This window comes from Alligator sinensis, unplaced genomic scaffold (genome assembly GCF_000455745.1).
Source record: "Alligator sinensis unplaced genomic scaffold, ASM45574v1 scaffold203_1, whole genome shotgun sequence".
Classification (NCBI taxonomy): domain Eukaryota; kingdom Metazoa; phylum Chordata; order Crocodylia; family Alligatoridae; genus Alligator; species Alligator sinensis.
The window spans coordinates 545,520-564,393 of NW_005841949.1; the positions used below are offsets into that span (position 1 = coordinate 545,520).

Consider the following 18,874-nt stretch of genomic DNA (forward strand, 5'->3'; position numbering starts at 1 on the left):
ATGCTAGCAGTGGCTCCCATGTGAACAGACAATAAATGACACCTCCAAGCCTAGCCTCACCTGCCCTATGCTCTTGCTTTAGGACACTGATGATCAGTGTGGGGGGGGGGAGGAGGGAGGGGCAGGGGAGGAGGATTCAGGCAGAAGCACAGATCTCATGTGGCATCCTGCTTATGCACTGAGAGCTGGGGGAGCTTCATCACACATTCCCCAAATCTTTGGGAGTCCCCAAAGGGTGGCTGTCTTTCCCAGAAGGCACGAGCTCATGGAGGCTGGCACCAGGTACCTTGAGAGTTCAAAAGGAGACGGGATGCACACCTTCCTGGGGTTATTTGACACCAGCGGTCTTTCCTGGCCAGAGCAGGGGAACTGGACCGGACAATCTCACGAAGTCCCTTCCAGCCCTAAACTTCTGTGACTCTGTGACGGCAGCAGCCTAGTGTAGCACCAGGGTGAGCACTATCACAACCTAGCTAATGCAAACCAGTGCCACAGCCACACCCCCAGAGCTCTCACCACTGCTCAAGGGTCCCTCCTGAAATCAGCGGCATATTCCTAATCATCCAGCCCTCTCTGCCTAGTGCAATGGACCCAGAAAGCCTGAAACCCCCTCTGCAGGTTGGCTTCACAATTCCACCTTAATGATCAGTTCCACCTTAAGGAGGGGCTGGGTATTAAGGGGAGTCCCCAGCCAAGATGCTGGGCCAGTCCAGAAGCTGCTTTCACTTTGGGTAGTCAGCAGCTGGGAGCTGCAGGGCAAGTGCAGACCACACAGCTCTGGGCCCTGCCGTTCCTCCCCTGCCTTGAGCTGGGCTCCTCTGCCCCCAGGGCTAGGTGGTTGCAGCCCCACTAAGCCAGAAGCCACCCACCATCCTGTTTGCTCTCAGCCATGGCACTGCTGAAACTGCAAGGAGCAATGAGGATTTTCAGCTGCCAGAGGAGCTACTCCCTGAAGGCACAGGTAAGGGTGGGAGTTGTGGTCAGGGCCCTCCACTGCCCCTGGAAGCCCAGATTTCCCTTCCTGACATGGCCTTGAGATGACCTTTGGAAGGAAGCAGCTCCCATACAGACCCCTCTGTTGCTGGGGAGAATCCAGGGTGATTTGTGCAGCAGTCCTGCAGGGCCAGACTTTACCCCCTGCTCTCTGCTCTCTGGCACCGTGCTGCAGCATGTGGATCGTGGCTGCCCTCTATTCCTGCTAGGTGGAGTTAGGTTGGGGACACCTTAGGTCCCACCTACAGGGCTCCCAGCAGCCTCCCTTGCAGTCCTGGCTGAGTAGCATTGTGTGCTGGGACCTGTAGTCTCCCCCTGCCACTTGCTGTCTGTCGACCTAGGCATGGCCTGCACTCCCTTTCACAGACAGCTAGTCCTCTGGTGGCAAAAGGCTTCCACCTGACAGCCCCTAATCCGGTCCAAGCCAGGCACCATGCAGCTGTGGCCCGTGCTGCTGAGTTGCATCCCTCAATCCTGCCCCATCCAATCGATCACCAGCACAAGAGATGCTTTTGCCTTGGGCAGAACAGGGACAGTCAGACACAAAACACTTCAAGCTTCACCTTTTCTTAAGACATATTTAATCTGTGATGCTTCAGGAGCACACAGACATCCAGCTGCCTCCCAGCTCAAGCAGCATTGTGAAGCACTCGGGAGTTATCCCTATTTCTTCTGGGGGCGACTGTTATATTACTCAAGCTGGTTTGCAGCATGGTAGCACATGTAGGATGTCTGTCCCTGCCCTGCAATGATTAGGTTAGAGAGGTAGAAACCTTGGTAATGAACATCTGGTCTGTTTCCATTGAGGAAGGTGAAGGAAATCAAGCCCCAAGACAAGCTAAAGCCAAACTGTAGCAGCAGTTGTCAGTAGGGATACAAGGGAAAGTCACTGCCAAAGGCAGTCTCCTGCAGGAGGGAAATCAAGGACAGCACCTGAGATGAACAGTAGGCAGAGTCAGCTCCAGCAGACCTTCTTCTTCTTCTTCTCATGTCTTTGTTCATAGGCTAGATGTTTTTCCAGAGTTGTGCTCAAGTGAAGGCTCTTTCTGTTGCTGCAGCAAGGTCTTCCTCCTTGTCACTAACTATTTCAAATGTATATAATGCAAACCTCTAACTTGCAGCAGGTTGGCCTGCTGCATCACAGCCTTTTAGAGGGCTGGCACTGACAGTCATTTCTGTAAACACTAAGGGACTCACAGGAGCCAAAAGGGACATTCTTTCCAGGATGTGTATGAATTACAGATGTCATGCTCTGTCTCTAGGGTACACATAGAGGGCCAAACAAAAATAGGTCACTGTTCCATGGGATGAAATTAGCCATCAAAAGGCAGCATGAGAAATAAAGCAGCAGGTATTAAACATATGCTAAAATCTTCCTTGGGACATCTGGGGATGATCACTGAGTTACCAGGGGAAAAATATCATTCTGCTTTGAGAGTCTTGCTAAAGGTAGGACCTGGCAGCTGCTTGCTGGGTGTCTTTCAGTATGTCTGTGCCAGTGGCTCATGGAACCACTGGATTCATCCTGCAGAACTGGAAGGTGCCTTTGCCCCTGTTGGTACCAAGCCCTGTTGTGCTAGGGCCAGGCACCTGGGAGCTGAGTCCATATCAACACTGCTTTCCTCAGCCCCTGCTCCTGGCTGCAGTGCGGGTGCAGGTTCTAGCAGATGAAGAGCTACACTGCAGCTGGGAGGTGCAGGTGGGGGGCCAGGAAGAAGCAGCAGCAGCAGTGATGACTCTGCTCCCAGCTTCCCTGCCCTCCACAGCTCCCCACCAGCTGGAAGTGGCAGAGCAGGGGGCTGGGGGAAGTGGCAGAAGCATGGGTGCAGTTCCCAGCTGTGTGGCTCCAGCATCGGCATAGTCAAGGTCCCTGCTGCTGATACACTGTCAAAGCCACCCAGCCTGCATCTGAGCACAGCCAGCTTGTTCTGACCTATGACTTGGTAAAGGTTGCTGGCCCCTGATCTACGCCATGGCAGGTGGTGTCCTGGCTAGGCTGTTCTTGAGCTCTTCCTGCACCTCAGTCCCACTCACACACTCCAAACCCAGGAGCACTCCAAGGAGGTTGTTCCAGGATGTATCTCTATAGTTGCTCTTGAGCCCTCAGTCTCCAGCAGCTACCGGGGACATCACTGGCCTGGCTTCACTGGGCACTTCTGGGTTTGGTGTACAGGGCTGTGGTGTGCGCAGGGACAGCCTGCCAGGAGGCACCGTCACTGCAGTATAGTAAACCCTCTGCGTCTCCTGGCCAGCTGAGTTTTGCTTACAACCCAAAGGCTGCTCTTTCCCCCTGCTTAGTTCTGCAGGTTCCCCTGAGGTTCAGAGCATCCAGCTGAGTTCTTCCCTTCTCAGATATAATCAGCAGCAACAAAGGCTTTTCTTGCCACATGTGGGACCAACAGGAAAGGAGTCTAACTCCTGTTTCCACCCTGCCACTGGGCTGGCCCTACAGGGCCCACTTGAAAAGCAGAAATTTCACATTTTGATGAGTAAACTTGGTCTCTATTATACACAGGAGAGGAGGCAGCTCGGGCAAGGAGCAGCTGTTTGTAAGTAGACAGTTTGCAGAGTCAAACTTGGCATAAATGCACAACAACTGCAAAGCTTTGTCTTTTGACTTTAATTTGTGCTAATGAAAAGAAAAAGGCTTATTTATGGTCACTGGGTTTGTTAAACACAAGCACATGTGAATGAGGAGAGCTACACAATGGACTTTATTTGTGGAGCAGGAAGAAACCTCTGCAGAGCCTCCAGCTAAATAAGTAACCTGTTTAGGGGGCCATCTCCCAGTTTCCAACTTCCTCAGTCTCCTGTTAGGGAGCCTCTCTAAATTACAAGTCCTATCACTACACACATCAGGACCCAGGCAGCCAGATGTGGGGTCTAGACTGCCTGCTAATGGAGCTAGACTGGCAGGTAGGCAGCAAGACTGCCTGCTGGTGACAATGACATGTATCAGTGGTTCTCAAGCTCACTGGACTCAAGGCACCTCTCTCTGGATTCAAAGCATCCCTCCATATCTTTTGTGAATAAAGTAGCACCCAATTTCCAAAACTAATTTATATATTGCAGCGCTTACCTCCTTGCAGAGGGGTGTGGGATCGGTCAGGCAGGAACAAGCTTGAGTCAGTGCTGTCAGATCCATGGCAGCCTTCAAAGAATATGGTAGCAACCCATGGTGCCATGACATGCTGGGTAAGAATCACTGACCTATATGCCCAGTACATAACTTCTGCCACAAGAGGAACCCATCTTCCAGGAGAGGTTGTGAGGCTAGTCTTGTCAACCTCTTGGGTTGAACCCGAACCCTAATTCTGCTCCTGCCTCATGCTTTACAGCACACCTTCAAGGTCTTGCAGCTTGTAGATATCCTGCACTTCCCAGCTCCCCAAGGGCTGGGCACTTGGTATTCACAGGGGAGTCATAGCAGAACAAAGTGGTCTCCTCAGATAATTTGGAGAAGTCATGATAATCCTTTAAATTTTCTTTCTGTGATCCATTGTTTGGCTGAGGAGGAAGCTGACAGCAGATGCTGAGAGGAGGTAAAAGGAGTCTGAGATTCCTGGTGCCAATAATTTAAAATAAACATCAGAGAGGAGGTCTGCACAGCACACAGAGGGTGTGAGTGGACCACATGCCAGCACACTTAGGCTAGTTTGGTCTAGGTAGCCTACATAAGCACAGCAGAGTCACAGGGTCATAGGAAAATAGGGCCACAAGTGACTTCAGGACATCAGCTAGTCCAACCCCTGCTGAAGATAGGGTCATCCTGTCTAAACCATCCCAGCCAAGTATTTGTCTGACCCGCCCTTGCAAACAGAAAATGACGAGATTCTGCAGCCTCTACTGAACCCCTTTAGTTCTCAGCCAAGCCCATGATTAGAAGGTCATTTCTAATACACAACCTACATTTTCTTTGTTACAATTTAAGACCATTGCTTCTTGTTCGCTTTATAACCAACCTATTTTTGTATGCTATCTAATCCCCCTTCAGGCTTCTCTTCCTCAGACAAAAAGTCCTGGTTCTTCCAGCCTTTCCTCATGTCATGTTGCCTGGACCTCTCACTATGTATGCTGCTCTCCTCTGGACTCTTTTCAGTGTGTTCATATCTTTCTTGAAATGTGGTGCCCAAAACTGGACAGAGTATATCAGTTGCATCCCAAATAAAGTGGAAGAATCACTTTCTGTGACTTGCATAAATATACCTGCGAATATAGTCCAGTGTGCTACAGGAGAATCCCATTTCTGTGGCACAGTTTTTCTTTCCAACAGAATCATGCTACTTACCAAACTATGCTAAGAAGTTCAATTGCCAAAAATGAAAAAAAAAAGACTGGAAATAGATAGCATAATTCCAAATAATGCAGTGCTGTACTTCAGGTTACCCCACGTTTTTTGTTGGCAAATAAATTGAAAAATGATGGCAGCTGCTGTTCATCCAGATGTTATGCCCCATTCTGCCCTTATATTTGAGCAAGTGTGTGTGTGAATAATGAAAAGAAAATCCCACATGTAAAAAATAAGTTCTGTTTTTCTTAAATGTGCTGCTGAGCGAATGTTGCCAGTACGGTGGTTAACGACCTCAAAAAAGATAAATGTATTTATTAATTTGAGACAGCAAAAAGTCAGTTGACTAGCTTACAAAAATATTTAATAATCTAAAACATAATAAATTGTCACTTGCTATGAGAAATCTCTTTCCAGGTGCTGGTCAATCTTTGCATTAGCCAATTAACTTATCCTTGGCTTGCTTTGTCTGGTCCCAGTTTATGCAATAAACTGAAATATGCAAAAAGCCAACATGCAAGTAAACTGGCAAAATGTAATTGAATAGATAGCAACTAAAATATGCAAATAATTGAAATATGCAAATAATTGATGTGTAATAAAGAAGAATCTACAGTAATGCTTTCTTTTTTACACTATCACACTGTTGACTCATAGTCAGTGAGCAATCCTCTGCAGTCCCCAGATCCTTTTCTGCAGTACTGCAGCCTAGCCTATTGTTTCCCCTCTTGCTTTTGTGTCTTCGGTTGTTCCATTCTAAGTACAATTGTTTGCACTTGTTCTTACTAAAATTAAGCTGATTTATTTCAGACCATTTCTCCAGTTTATCGAGGTCATCCTGAATCGTAATCCTGTCCTCCAAAGTGTCTGCAACTCCACCCAACATATCATTTGCAAATTTGTGAAGTGCATACTCAATTCTTTCCTTTAAGTCATTAATGCAGATGTTAAACAGCACAGGACCCAGGACAGACCCCTAAGGAACCTCATTTGATACCTCTTCCCACTGTAAAATGGCTCAAAAACATGGTGCCATTGATGACTATTCATTGAGCACAATGGTACAAACAGTTATGCACTCACCTTACAAAAGTTGAATGGCACCCACTGTTCTCCCACCATCCAGAATACTCGTCATTTTGTCATAGAAGGAAATTAGGTTGGTTACGCATGACTGTCTTGACCAGTGGTGCTCAACCTTTTGGGTCTGCAGGCCAGGTCCTGTGCACATGGTCAGTCCACAGGCTTAAATCATGCAGTGACCCACACATCATATCTGGGTGTGCAAGGGCTCATCCCCATGCACCAGATCCAGCTGTGCACTGGGATGCACTAGCATGCAAGGCTACTTCACAGGTCTTGCTATGGGTCCAGAAATTCGGCATCAGGGGAGTGGCAATTAACACAGCCACCACTCACCTGCTGCCAAATTTTTGGACCTGTGGGGAGACCTGCTGGCCAGATAACACAGCTCCATGGGCTGTTCTTTATTGCCTTGTTACTTTCTAGGTGCTTTGAAGTGGATTCCTTAATGGCATATGGCAGTATTTTTTCAAGGGACAAAGACAGAGAATCATAGGCTTCAGCATGTCATAGCATACAGTACATAGACAAGGTCATTGGAAAACATGTATTCTCATTGCTAGCACATGATACAGCCTATGTCTTTGCTGCTATTATCAATGCTAGCCAGAAAGCAGCACAAGTGTGCTAGCACATGCCTCACTGCCCCTTTCATATTGCTGTGTAGATACACCCATCCACTCGCCAGTACATAGACAAGCATATAGTGATGGAGAAAGTGCCACTAGGCAGGAGTATGTTAATGCACTTCTTCCCGGGGGACTGTTGTCTGTAGGAGCTCTGTAGAGTCAAAGGGTAGATGGTATTGCTCTCCAGTGTTCCTGGGCCTGCTAGGCCTGCCATCTGTGCACAGTGCCAGATTGGCTTGGAACGGGCTGTTCTGGCTGATGGTTACTAACAGAAGGTGACTGAAGGACCTTTTGGTCCTGTTGTATGCTGCACATGCAGCTAGTCCATCAACCAGGAGCTGTATGTGGGGGTGTTTCTGTGGAAGACTGATGAACACTGCAGACAGTTGGATATGGTGGGGCATTTCCCCTCTCCTACCACTTCCTCTGCCCATTGTGAAGGCTCTCTGTCCTCCTCCCTGAGGAGTATGGCAGGCACTGTTAACATAATGCCTTTTTACCTCCCCACAGGGGCAGCTGACAAAGGACTTCATGGAGGCATTGAAAGCAGTGGCAGGAAGCTCAAATGTGTCCATGTCTCTAGCTGTTCGTGAGCAGCATGGGAGGGATGAATCCATGCACAGGTATCCCAGGATGCTCCATTAACAGAGCAGGCAGGCTCAGAGCTGATCACCTAACCCAGTTCCTGAGCCACGCAGGTGCCTTTAGAGTCACCTCTGCTACTTTACCAACCCTTGCCAGCCTGGGCACCCTGACCCTTGGGGAGATGTCCTGAGTCTGGGAGGGGCTCACACCCCGAATCTGATCACACCCTGAGGAGGGCTGTCCTATATCCAGTGCTGAGCCTGATAGAGGGTCATGGCCTGTAGGCACTGTTGCTGTGCACATAGGCAGGACTCATCAGGGGTGAGCTCCAGTGGCAGAGGGCTGTGTGAGAATCCATGGAAGAGGTGGGGCAGAGCTGGGTTTATGGATCCCAGCAGGAGTGTGTGGTACATAGGGAGAGCAATCTCTTTGGTGGGGTCCTACTGGACATGGCATGAATAAGTGGCTCTCAGCCTGAGGCCTCCAAGGGTCAGAACTACCCATTGTTGGGGCAGCAGTGACACCTTGTGGTCAGAGCATGAATAACAACTGGGTAATCACTGCTCCCTAGGGCTGGAGTGAGTAAGGCCAGTACAATTCTCCTTTCTCCATCACATGTGCCCTGTCTCTTAGCAGATCGTGTCAGTTCTAGAGCAGAAGCTTTTAGATCCAAAGGCCACCTATGCCCACCCCCAACCCTGGAGCCATCCAATGTGCTGCTGTATCACTATCTGTCCTTTCTCCCTGCATGGGCCCAGCTAATTCCCTGAAGCTCTTGTACTCACATGTAGGAGCCAGGCTGGGTAGATGTCAGTGCCCTGTGAGCTGTGCTTCGGCGCAGCCATGTGGCACTTGGCAATCCCCTGGGCAGCTGGCTTTAAATAGGGCTCCTCCCTGCCTGCAGATGCAGCCCGCCAGATGCAGTGGTCTGGCCCCAGGATGTGGAGCAGGTCAGCAAGCTGGCTGCGATGTGCTACAGCCAGGGTGTTCCCATAATCCCCTTCGGCACTGGCACAGGACTGGAGGGCGGCGTGAGCGCAGTCAAGGTATGGAGTGACTGACAGGGTTGTGGGGAGAGGGTTTGACTGAGTTTGGTGGTCAGAGGATCTTATTCGGAGCTCAGCCCTCCCTCCAGCTGAGTTAAAGTACAGGTGGGGGAGCCAGGACTCCAGGGGTCTGCTGTTCTTTCTGGCACTGCCACCCTCAGTGATATCAAGTCATTTGGCCTCCTCGTCCCATCTATTGGCCATAGGTGCTAGGAGGCCAAATTCATCATGAGCTGTACAGAGCTTGGTGTACTTAGGAGGGAGCTCACCAGGGAGGTCACATCTGCCCCATCAGCTTCCATAAGATATGATGCTCATGCCTTGGAGGCTCCACATGAATAATGGGACCAGTCTCTTGGCCTAACACGACAGCATCTCCCCACTCAGTTGGTGTAAATCAGGTTCCCAGCTAGTGTAAATCAGTGTCACTGTTGAAATGGGTGTAACCAGTGTAGGTCCAGTGAGCCCTGTTTGTGCTGATTCATCCAGCTGAGTGCTGAGCCCAGAGTCTCTCTACCCAATGCCTGGTGGCCTGGATGCAGTGACCTAGTGGCTGTGGCTCCCAGCATAGGTGCTGTGCTCACTAAAGCAAACAGCTGTTCTTTGAGAAAACCCGGCCTCTGCTTAACTGGCATTGGACAGGCAGATTCCTCCCAGGCTGACCTAACTTGTCCTCACAGGCAGGAGAACAGCTCCTGGTCTGCAGAAGTTCTGCTCTTCAGGGCACCTTTACCTGGGCTATGTGTCTCAGATCTTCTGAGACCTTGTGAGAGCTGTTCTGAGGTGTCTGTGAGGCTCCCCCCCCAGTCCGGTTGACCCAAGGCAGATTTCAGGACTTCTTAAGGAATTGCTGAAAACTCACAGCATCTGTTGGTACAGGACCTGCTTCCATGCTGAGTAAGGAAGTCCATGGTGGTTGAGGGAATTTGGTAGTATGAAGCAGAACCATGTCCCTCCTTGAGAGGCTCTGCTATGTTCTTGGAACTGATGCCCAGAGGAGCTTTGCTGCTGGCACTGATGAAGGCTCCATCCATGGGGAAACTCTTGCTGGCTGTTTCTTCCCCTACCCCCAGGTCACATGTAACTAGCTGGGTATAGCCAAAGTCCACTTCTCCAATGGCCAAGTGCAGGCTCTCCTTTGTCATCTCTTTTACTAAGGTGGTACCTCAGGAACCAATGCTGGGTTATTCTGACTCCCTACAATGTTAGGGCATCCTTGGCCAGTTATCCCTGGGTACAGAGCAGGGGAACCCCAGCCTGGACTCTCTTGGTGGCTTGAGCACTGGAGCTTCCCACTGCCTATCTGGTCTTGGCAGACACCAGGGGCAACTGCATGAACAGATTTCTAATCTTTGGTCCATCCTCCATGCCAGGGCGGTGTGTGTTTTAACCTGACCCGGATGGATCGCATCTTGCAGCTGAACACAGAGGACTTCACTGTGGCTGTGGAGCCTGGGGTGACCCATAAAGCACTCAACAGCTACCTGCGGGACAGCGGCCTCTGGTTCCCTGTTGGTATGGCTCACAGCACTTGGACAACTGGGGGCATGTAAGGGGCTGCCTCTTTTCCTCCTGGATGAAGGGCCACAGTGCAACCCAGCCACATGTAACTGCAAGTGGCCAATGACCGGGCTTGGGACTGTGGCAAAGCATTAACAGTGTCAGAGCAGGAAGTCAGAGGTACGGTGTGGAAGTGACAGTGCTTAGCTACAGCGAACAACACTGTGGCAGGTTGAAAGCAGGATCAAGATCAAGACCAAAGGCAGGGAGATTGGCTGTTGGGGACAGTGTCTCCATTGAGAAACCACTGCCACCTGCCCCTTGTAGCACAGGCTAAGGTATGAACAGACCATGGCACATAAGCAGTGCCAGACACATGGCTGTGCAGGGGCGAGGTGGGGAAGCCTGCTGCTCTGCTGCAGCCTGCCTGGGTCCTGCAGCCTGCCTGGGCACAGCAGCCCAATTCAGGCACATCCATTTAGTTACAGAGCGACGTGCTGCCACCCTGGGCAATAGCACTGCCCCTCCTTCCATTACAGCCCTAGCTTGTGTGGTGGGGGGTAGCCAGCTGCAGGACGGCTTGGCCCAGCATGGACCCTGGAATTGTAGGACCGCTTTGAGAATACTACAGGGCTTGTGGTGTGGGAAGCTGAGGGCCAGGGGAGGAAACCCCTGCCCACACAGGGATACCCTGTTCCCCTTGGATTCCTGTATTTAGAGTTCCAGATCTGGGCATGTGAGGGACTCTCCCTAGTTTGCCACATCTGAGCTGTCCGTTAGCCATGGGCAACTGCCACCCACTCTCACAGGAGTGTAATTTGCCTCCCTAGATCCTGGTGCTGATGCCTCTCTCTGTGGCATGGCTGCCACGAGTGCCTCAGGGACCAACGCAGTGCGCTATGGCACCATGCGCCACAATGTGCTCAACCTGCAGGTGGTGCTTCCTGATGGCCGGGTGCTGCACACGGCTGGCCAGGGGCGCCACTTCAGGTAATGGGCACAGGGCCTGACTTAGGGGTGGTCTGGGGGCCCACTGTCCGCAAAACTAACCCTGCCCCTTCTCTCCCCACCCCAGGAAAAGCTCTGCAGGCTACAACCTGACAGGGCTGTTCATAGGCTCAGAAGGGACACTGGGACTCATCACACAGGCAACGCTAAAGCTCCATGGCACCCCGGAGGCCATGGTGTCAGCCGTGTGCTCCTTCCCCAGTGTGCAGGCAGCAGTGGACTGCACAGTGCAGGTGCTGCAAGCAAGCATCCCCATCGCCCGCATTGGTGAGTCTGGCCCTGGGAGCCCCAACACTTAGAACTGAACGTGGCAGTGCCTGCTCTGCACTCACTCTGGAACTGAGCTCTCTGGTCAGTGGGGAAGAATCCATTCCAATTTGGCATCACCCCCCTTCCCAGCTAGGGGCCGAGATGCCTTGTAGTCTGGGCTCTGACACCCCCTCTGCCCCTAGAGTTCCTGGACGATGTCACGATAAGTGCCTGTAACCAGTTCAGTGGCCTCAGCTATGCAGTCTCCCCCACACTCTTCCTGGAGTTTCACGGCACCCCCAGGAGCTTGGAGGAGCAGGTCCAGAATACAGGTACTGCAGTGGATTGGGCCCATGGTAGGTGCTGTTTGAGGGGAGGAAGCACCTAATGATTGCAGCTAGTAGACACTCCTGCTTGGGGGCAGGGCAAATTCATCTGCCCTAGCAGGCCCTCCTCAGGTTGCAGTGGGGGGCACTGGCAGTCCCTGGTGGGTAGACCCCATCAGTGGCATAGGGGTTGGTGTTGCTGGTGGTGCAGGGGAGGTGGCCAAGGGAATGGACTGAGAGCTCAAGGCCTGAACAGCTGGCTGCCTGATGTCTGGCTCAGCTCACCTTAGCTCAACTCTGATATGGGACTGCCCATCCTGGCAGAGCTGGGACACAGCCTCAGGACCCCTTTTCTGCAGGGAGAAGGAACGTCCTTCCTGCTTTTAGCTATACAGGTAGCCAGAGCCAGGAACATGCATCTCCTCTTTATGGAGGGTGGTTTGGGTCACTTGCAGTGAGGCTAAAGGTAGGGCTTTTCCCTTTATCGCTCGGGCTGCCTGCCCCTGCCTGGCCCAGGCATGAGATTTAGCAGCCAGGGGTGTGTGACAGGGTGTGGGCTTTCTCCCTCTGTAGAGGACATTGTGCAGCTGAACGGTGGCTCTGACTTTGCCTGGGCCCGAGAACCAGAGATGAGGAACAAACTGTGGACTGCTCGGCACAACGCCTGGTACGCGGCCCTAGCCCTGCGACCTGGGAGCAAGGTGAGGTAGTGCCTAGGCAGCAGCAAAAGGGACAGCTCTTCACTTTGATCCCCTGTCCACAGGGCGCACTTGCTGTCTGCCTGCATGCATGAACCCAAGTGACACTACCAGTAGGTTTTGGATGGGGACACTGCCAGGCACCGTGCTGGAGGGCTACAGTGGGCCTTGCTGGCTCCAAAGTCTGAAGAAGGGGAGCAGCTTGCTAGGCCAAGCCTTGTGTCTAGAACCGCACAACTAGGGGCAGAGGGGTTCTTACAAAGGGACACCCAAATCCCATATGTGAGGGGCAGAGGTAGTTGGGATCCATGGAGGGGCCAAGCCAGGACCAGGGTCCACAATAGGGCTGAATGGAGAGGGGCTGTGCAGTTAACTCAAGGTTTGTGACCAGGTAACCTCTCCCCATGCAGAGCAGGTAGCTGAGTGCTGTGCCTTGTTTCCCCAGGGCTACTCCACGGATGTGTGTGTCCCTATCTCCCAGCTCCCCAAGATTGTGGTGGAGACCAAGAGAGACTTGGAGGAATCTGGGCTCACGGGTAGGTCATCCCATGCCTGCCAGCTCCGAGTGCCCCTCAGCCTGGGCATCACACCCTGCTGCTACACCCTCAGTGTGACACAAGGTTACATGGAAAAGGGGTGGGGTCCTAAGCAAGGAAGCAGGGAGCTTAGCATTGTGCTTCAGGGGGCTAGGGAGAAGCGGTCTCATGTGCCTGTTGCAGGGGAATAAAGGACATGAAAGAGCCTGTCTGCATACACCATGAGGCTGCAGAGGGGTTAGGCCTGGCTGTGCCAATTCACTCTGTGTGCAGCAGTGCCCCCTTTGTGCTGGGAGCTGTGACAGGTTCTGACCCATTGTGTGGGGCCACAGGACTAGCAACAGGCCTGAATGTGGGCTTGTATTTAAACCACCCTTCAATGGGAGGGTGCTCATAGCAGGTAGTGCTGGCTGAAGGAGATGGGCATGCATCACTGCACAGATCTGCTCACGCCCCTCAGTGCCAGCCCACCCCTGGTCTCTATAGCACCATGTCAGTTATTCTGCAATGGGACACAGACTTACCTAGGAGAGCCTCATCATTGTGTCTTGAGGCCTAGGGGCTTTCATAGATTCATAGATGTTAGGGTCGGAAGGGACCTCAATAGATCATCGAGTCCGACCCCCTGCATAGGCAGGAAAGAGGGCTGGGTCTAGATGACCCCAGCTAGATGCATATCCAACCTCCTCTTGAAGACCCCCAGGATAGGGGAGAGCACCACCTCCCTTTTTTCCTGGGTGTCCAGCAATGGCAGTGCAGAGCACTCACCCATGCTGCATCTGCTTGGTCTCCTCCCCTGACAAGGTCTGGGACCAGTTAACCCCTTGCATGCCATGCTGTACTTACATTAGTAATTACATGTCCACAGGGCTGCATGGGTAGGTCTGTGGGCACTCTTGTCATCTGGGCTGCAGTCACATCCAGTGTCACCCGAGGAGGCAGCAGGGATGGGATGGAAAATGCTGATGGCTGATTCAGTCAAGGCAACTGCATCACTCCCCCCTCCCTCCCCATGGTGTGAGGGGTGCTGTGCTGCCAGAGGGTCCATCTCTTGGGAGATTTTTGAGGCCGCCCCCCCCCCCCCCGACATTTGTCTGAATGGCTGGTGCTTTAGCCCCAGATTGCGATTTGTCTGGTAACCCCTCTAACAAACTAAAATGCCTCCGGCATTTGAACATGACATGTGTTCTTCATTCCTGGAACTGCTTTAAAACAGTCATAAAATCATAGAAAATTATGGTTGGAAAGGACCTTAGAAGGTCATCTAGACCAACCCCCTGCTCAAAGCAGGACCATCCTCACCTAGATCACCCCCAGCAAAGCTTTGTCTAGCTGGATCTTAAAAACCTTCAAGGATGAAGACTCCACAACCTCTCTGGGTAACCTCTTCCAGTGGTATACTATCCTAGTGAGAATGTTTTTCCTAATATCTAACCTACACTTCCCTTACTGCAACCTGAGACTATTGCTTATTGCTCTGTCATCTGCCAGCACTGAGAACTGTCTAGCTCCATCCTCTTTGTAAGCAGTTCCCACACTCCTCCCCAGAGCAAGCTGCCTTTTAGCAATGGGTGACTTGATTCCCTTGTGCAGGTTTTGCAGGAGCCCAAAGGATTATCTGGGAGGGAGATGCTGCTGGTAAGGGTTCCTGGGAGCTCTTGGTCCTAGGGCTGGGGCACTGGCTGCACACAGATTGTTTGCATCCCTGCAGGCACTATTTTTGGTCACGTGGGTGATGGGAACTTCCACTGCATCCTGGTGCACAACCCAGATGACCCAGATGAGAGCCGACGTGTCAAGGACTTCACAGACCAACTGGCCAGGTGGGAAGCCTAGCCCAGCCCAGCCCAGCCGCTTGGCTCCAGAGGAGCAGTGCGGTCATAAACAGAGATTAAGAGACCCTAGGAGTTGTTCTAAGCATCCCAGCCTGACATATCCTCCTCCCTGCTGGGGTCCTGCTGTGGACCAACATGAGGCCAGGATCATGGGGTTGTTCTTAGAGCCCATTTCCTGGACAAAATGGGGAGTGGATCTGGGCTACAGAGCAGTGCTCCCATAGCCCTAGAGGGCTCCTAGTGTGACCAGGACAGAAGCAGCCTTGCTTGAGGGGGCAGAAAGGCTGCAGCCTTCTGGACTGGCCTTTGAGTGTAAACCTGGCTGACGCAGGGAGAGCAGGCAAAGGAACCACCAGGGCTTCCAAGAGAAGCCACTGTTCCCAACACGGGCACTCCCTCCCCTGCCTAAGCAGGAAGGCAGCACCACCACCTCCCATATCCAGAAGTACCTTGCAGCCTGCTCTACAGGCACAGAAGGTAGAACTGCCTGCCTGGGTGGGGTAGGCAGGCACTATACCCCTCACAGCCCGGCCTGGCAGCTGCTGCTTCAATGGCATTGCAGTGGATGGACATAGGCCACAGGGTGGGCCAAGCTGAGGAGGGCACACTGCTTTTTGGCCCTTCCCTTCAGCTGCTCTTCCTCAGGCTGCATCTCTGCCCTTCCCTTCCCTTCTGTGTCCCTTGCCTGTGCTCCTGCTCTCCTAAGGCATCTCTTCCCCTCTCTTCTAGGAGGGCTCTGGCCCTGAATGGCACCTGCACAGGGGAGCATGGCATTGGGCTGGGCAAACGCCAACTGCTGCAGGAGGAGATTGGAGAGGTGGGGCTGGCCATCATGAAGCAGATCAAGGTCATGCTGGACCCCAAGAACCTCATGAACCCTGGGAAGGTCCTGTGAAGAGTCCTTGCTGGCCCATGCTAGAGTACTGGGCTGACGGAGGAGCAGGGGAAGTCTCCAAAGGCAGCTCCAGAGCCTGGAGTGGAGCCCCCGCCAGGGCAGCTCTTGATTGTAACTCAGGCTCTGGAAATTCAGATGCTGGGGGGAAGAGAAAAGCCCCCCCCAAGTCAGAGACTTGTAACCATGCTATGCTAATGCAGAGTTTATGGTTTATGGCTTGTGTGTGTGTTGGGGGAGGGGGGATGGAGAACATAAGATTGACCCAGATTTAATGTGTGAACAAAAATACAACCTACATGCTTCCTTCCTTCCTCCCCCATTCTGCTGGCACCTTTCACCCATAACCCACATCCCCTGTCACCTATGTCCTGGGCTCAGTGCAAACTCCTCTGCCCATACCCCTCTGTCCTAGCCCATGACTCCCACGTTGTCTCAGCCCAGGCTTCCCATCTCTACCTCTGCCACTGCCCCTCAGTCCTACTGTGAATTCCCCTGCTATCCAAGTCCTTGGCTCTCCTTGCCCCAGCTCTGCCAGTGGCCTTCAGTCTGGGCTCCCCTGTATATGGGGCTTTGCTAGTACCCCTCATACCAGTGAGGGAAGCAAGCTGTGGATGACAGCAGTTTCTATGTAGTTGCCAAGCAATATTAGTTGAAGCAGTGGGGAGGTGAGCTCTGGCTACCTGATAAGCCCTACAGAAAGCTGTGCCTACAGACCTTTAAGGGAAAAGTGAGCATCTGCTCTAGCTGGGGCTGGAGGAGGCGATCACTAAACTCCCCATGGGGTACAGCAGAGCCAGCCCAGCACTGTTCTCTCTGCTATGCTGCAGGGTGGGTAGCAGCAGTCCCAGCCAGGACAGCATCTTAGGGTATGCAGCAGGGGGGAAGGAGAGCCCCTGTGAAGCACTATGACAACTCCAAGACCTGGTGCTGGATGTTGGAGCTCATGCAGCAGCACCCAGCACAGAACAGCAGCCAGTGATGGCTGCCCTAACCCCTAACTCCTTGCATACACAAAGGTCCTACCTGAGAAGTGCCAGGTTGTCCCACAGGGGCAGGTCTCACAGCATGTTGGGCAGGCAGCAACTTGGCTTGGGGTGTGCCATAGCAGTGACAGGGTCTCCTTATCTTCCCAACCCAGCAGTTCCGCACAGATGGCCGTAGCTCTCCTTTGGCTTTCTCTGTCCCTCCCAAAGGGCTCCATTGAGTATGTATGTAATAGGAGTGAGACCCTTTGAGCATACTTATGACCGCAATAAATGTAGCAAATCCTTAATGACCCTCTCTGATCCGCTTAAAAACAGGCAGAAGTCAAAGGCCCCAAGCGAAACTCCCCCACCCCCTGTGCGCGCACACTGAGATGATGAGTCAGACAGCAGAGCTTCCAGCAACCTGCCAAACAACCTCCTCTGGGTCATGGAGCTGCTGTGGATCAGTACCCTAGAGCCAGGGCAGTAATACCCCACCACAGGAAGGAGCCCTGCTACTGCTACTATGAGCAGCATCCATGCAGTGTCCAGCGATGGGAAGCTCAGGCGCGTGGCTGGAGTCCAGGCTTGCAGTAGCTGGATAGGTCTTTTGCAGTCCCAGCCTCTCCAAGGCCCCAACACATATCTTTTGCAGTACCAGCCTCTCCAAGGCCCCAACACATAGGTCCATGCACAGGAAACAGAACAGCCCAGGAGGGATGTGTGGTTCTCTCAGTTTTACATTTGGGGGAGGATGGGGGTGGGAAGACAGGGTCACTAACTGGAGCAGGTTGTGTTTGCCCACAAAGATACCCTGAGGCCATTCCCAGTCATAGGCTCCCTCTGCCCCCACCTCCAGGCTTGGACCACTGTGACCTTACTGCAAACTCCAGGTCCTGCCCAGCAGAAGGCAACCTGCTCCAGCAGCAGCACACAGCCAGGCTGCCTCTGCCCAAGGCTTGTGTGGGAGAGCTTGTGCTCTCTGCCATGACGCTAGTGTGGGAGAGCTCTCCTGCCCACACTTCAGTAGGACATCATGTGGCAGGGTGGAGCTCAACCCCTGGCCTGCACACGAGCTGCAGGAGCCTTGATTGCCCATGCTGTGTGCATCAGCTCTTTCAGGGCCCAGCCCTGCCATTGCCCTCAGCAGCTGCAGGGTGTGGGCAGAAGCATCCATGCTCCTGGCTCAGCCTCTCCTGCAGGCTTATTTCTAGCATGCAGCGCTACCAAGGCCATGGTCTCCTTTTGGGGAGCTCCAGCTCTGTACATCACAGGCATTATGATCTGCATTAGGGGGGCCAAGTGGAACCCCCAGTACAGCTCAAGGTGACCAGTAGGGGAAGGAGGAGCAGAGCCAATGCTCCCTTTGCCTGGGGCTAGGACCTTGATGCAGCACCCCACACAGCACGGGGAAAATGAGGCAGCAAGGTCCCTTTGGTATTGTCACAGCACACCCTGCTGGACACTCACCAAGATACTGTGCTCAGGCCACACATGCTGTTCCAGGGGTGATCAGCTTTCTTGGGTCTCAGCAGGCTCTTGCAACTAGCTCTTGATCCACCCACAATACCAAAGATCTCTGGTACTCCTTCATGGAAGTGAGACCCCCAATGTCTAGCTGGCTTAGGCCCCCAGGACCAGTGCTGACCCCCAAAGTACCCTGTTCCCAGAGCTCCAGCCTTGTGAGTGCTCTTCAGGTGGGCCGAGTCGGTGACTAGGTGAAGCAGACATGCTGGCTTTGTAACGATTCCAATACAAAGCACTCTACTTCAGCCAGCACACAAATGCCACACAGCTCAACAAGCCCAGTTGGACACTTTGCCTCAGGTGCTCATCCTCTCTCAAGTATTTCTTGGCCTTAAGTTAGTCTTGTGAAGTCCATAGCTTCATCTCCAGTCACTCCCCCAGCACAGCCAGTTTCCTTCTTTTGACACATTCATTTTCACTGAAATAGCTAGTGAAACACTCTTGTATAGCTTCCTGCCCTATTGGTTCAGTACCCTACCCTTAGACTCTCACAAGGTGGTTCTCAACCTTTTAGGACTCAAGACACCCCTTGGAAAATGTAAGCTCTTAGTTTGCACTCAATTTTGACTATGCAAAAATAAGTCATTCTTCTATTGTAAAGAACTCAGAAAGTCCACAACAGGCCAGAAAGCTTTTAGCACTATGGATTCCTATTTGAAATATCTGGGTTTATCTTGTGAATCATGTTTGCAGCACCCTGGTTGAGGACCA

At 52.5% G+C, this 18,874-nt stretch overlaps 2 protein-coding genes across 6 annotated transcripts in view; one reads left to right on the forward strand and one right to left on the reverse strand.

Moving 5' to 3' along the window:
* Positions 1–1,841, reverse strand: part of LOC102376101 (chymotrypsinogen A-like) — a 31,463-nt gene extending 29,622 nt beyond the window's left edge. For both annotated transcript variants that reach the window (XM_025199804.1, XM_025199803.1), the window contains exon 1: positions 1,072–1,841. In XM_025199804.1, coding sequence (XP_025055589.1) covers positions 1,072–1,171 — 100 coding nt within the window. In that variant the 5' untranslated portion in view covers positions 1,172–1,841. The remainder of the gene's footprint in view (positions 1–1,071) is intronic.
* LDHD (lactate dehydrogenase D) lies at positions 653–16,904 on the forward strand. 4 transcript variants are annotated; one of them, XM_014518292.2, is made up of 11 exons: positions 654–961; positions 7,504–7,616; positions 8,483–8,624; positions 9,998–10,139; positions 10,955–11,114; positions 11,200–11,399; positions 11,585–11,713; positions 12,281–12,374; positions 12,851–12,941; positions 14,653–14,764; positions 15,506–15,662. In XM_014518292.2, the coding sequence occupies exons 1-11, from the start codon at positions 890–892 to the stop codon at positions 15,520–15,522; spliced, it is 1,272 nt and encodes a 423-aa protein (XP_014373778.1). In that variant the 5' UTR covers positions 654–889; the 3' UTR covers positions 15,523–15,662. The 4 variants fall into 4 exon arrangements, with proteins under 4 accessions (XP_025055585.1, XP_014373778.1, XP_025055587.1 ...); XM_006020182.3 differs by having other exon boundaries at positions 656–961; positions 12,281–12,408; positions 15,506–15,816; XM_025199800.1 differs by lacking the exon at positions 14,653–14,764 and having other exon boundaries at positions 653–961; positions 15,506–16,904.
* Positions 16,905–18,874: the final 1,970 nt, after the last annotated feature.

What these genes read in the sequence shown, in the direction of transcription:
- LDHD (XM_025199800.1), top strand. Translation starts at nt 890, where the DNA reads ATGGCACTGCTGAAACTGCAAGGAGCAATGAGGATTTTCAGCTGCCAG. An exon ending in GCGGCGTGAGCGCAGTCAAG is followed by an intron (nt 8,625 to 9,997) that starts GTATGGAGTGAC and finishes CCTCCATGCCAG; the next exon opens with GGCGGTGTGTGTTTTAACCT. An exon ending in ACTGCTCGGCACAACGCCTG is followed by an intron (nt 12,375 to 12,850) that starts GTACGCGGCCCT and finishes TTGTTTCCCCAG; the next exon opens with GGCTACTCCACGGATGTGTG.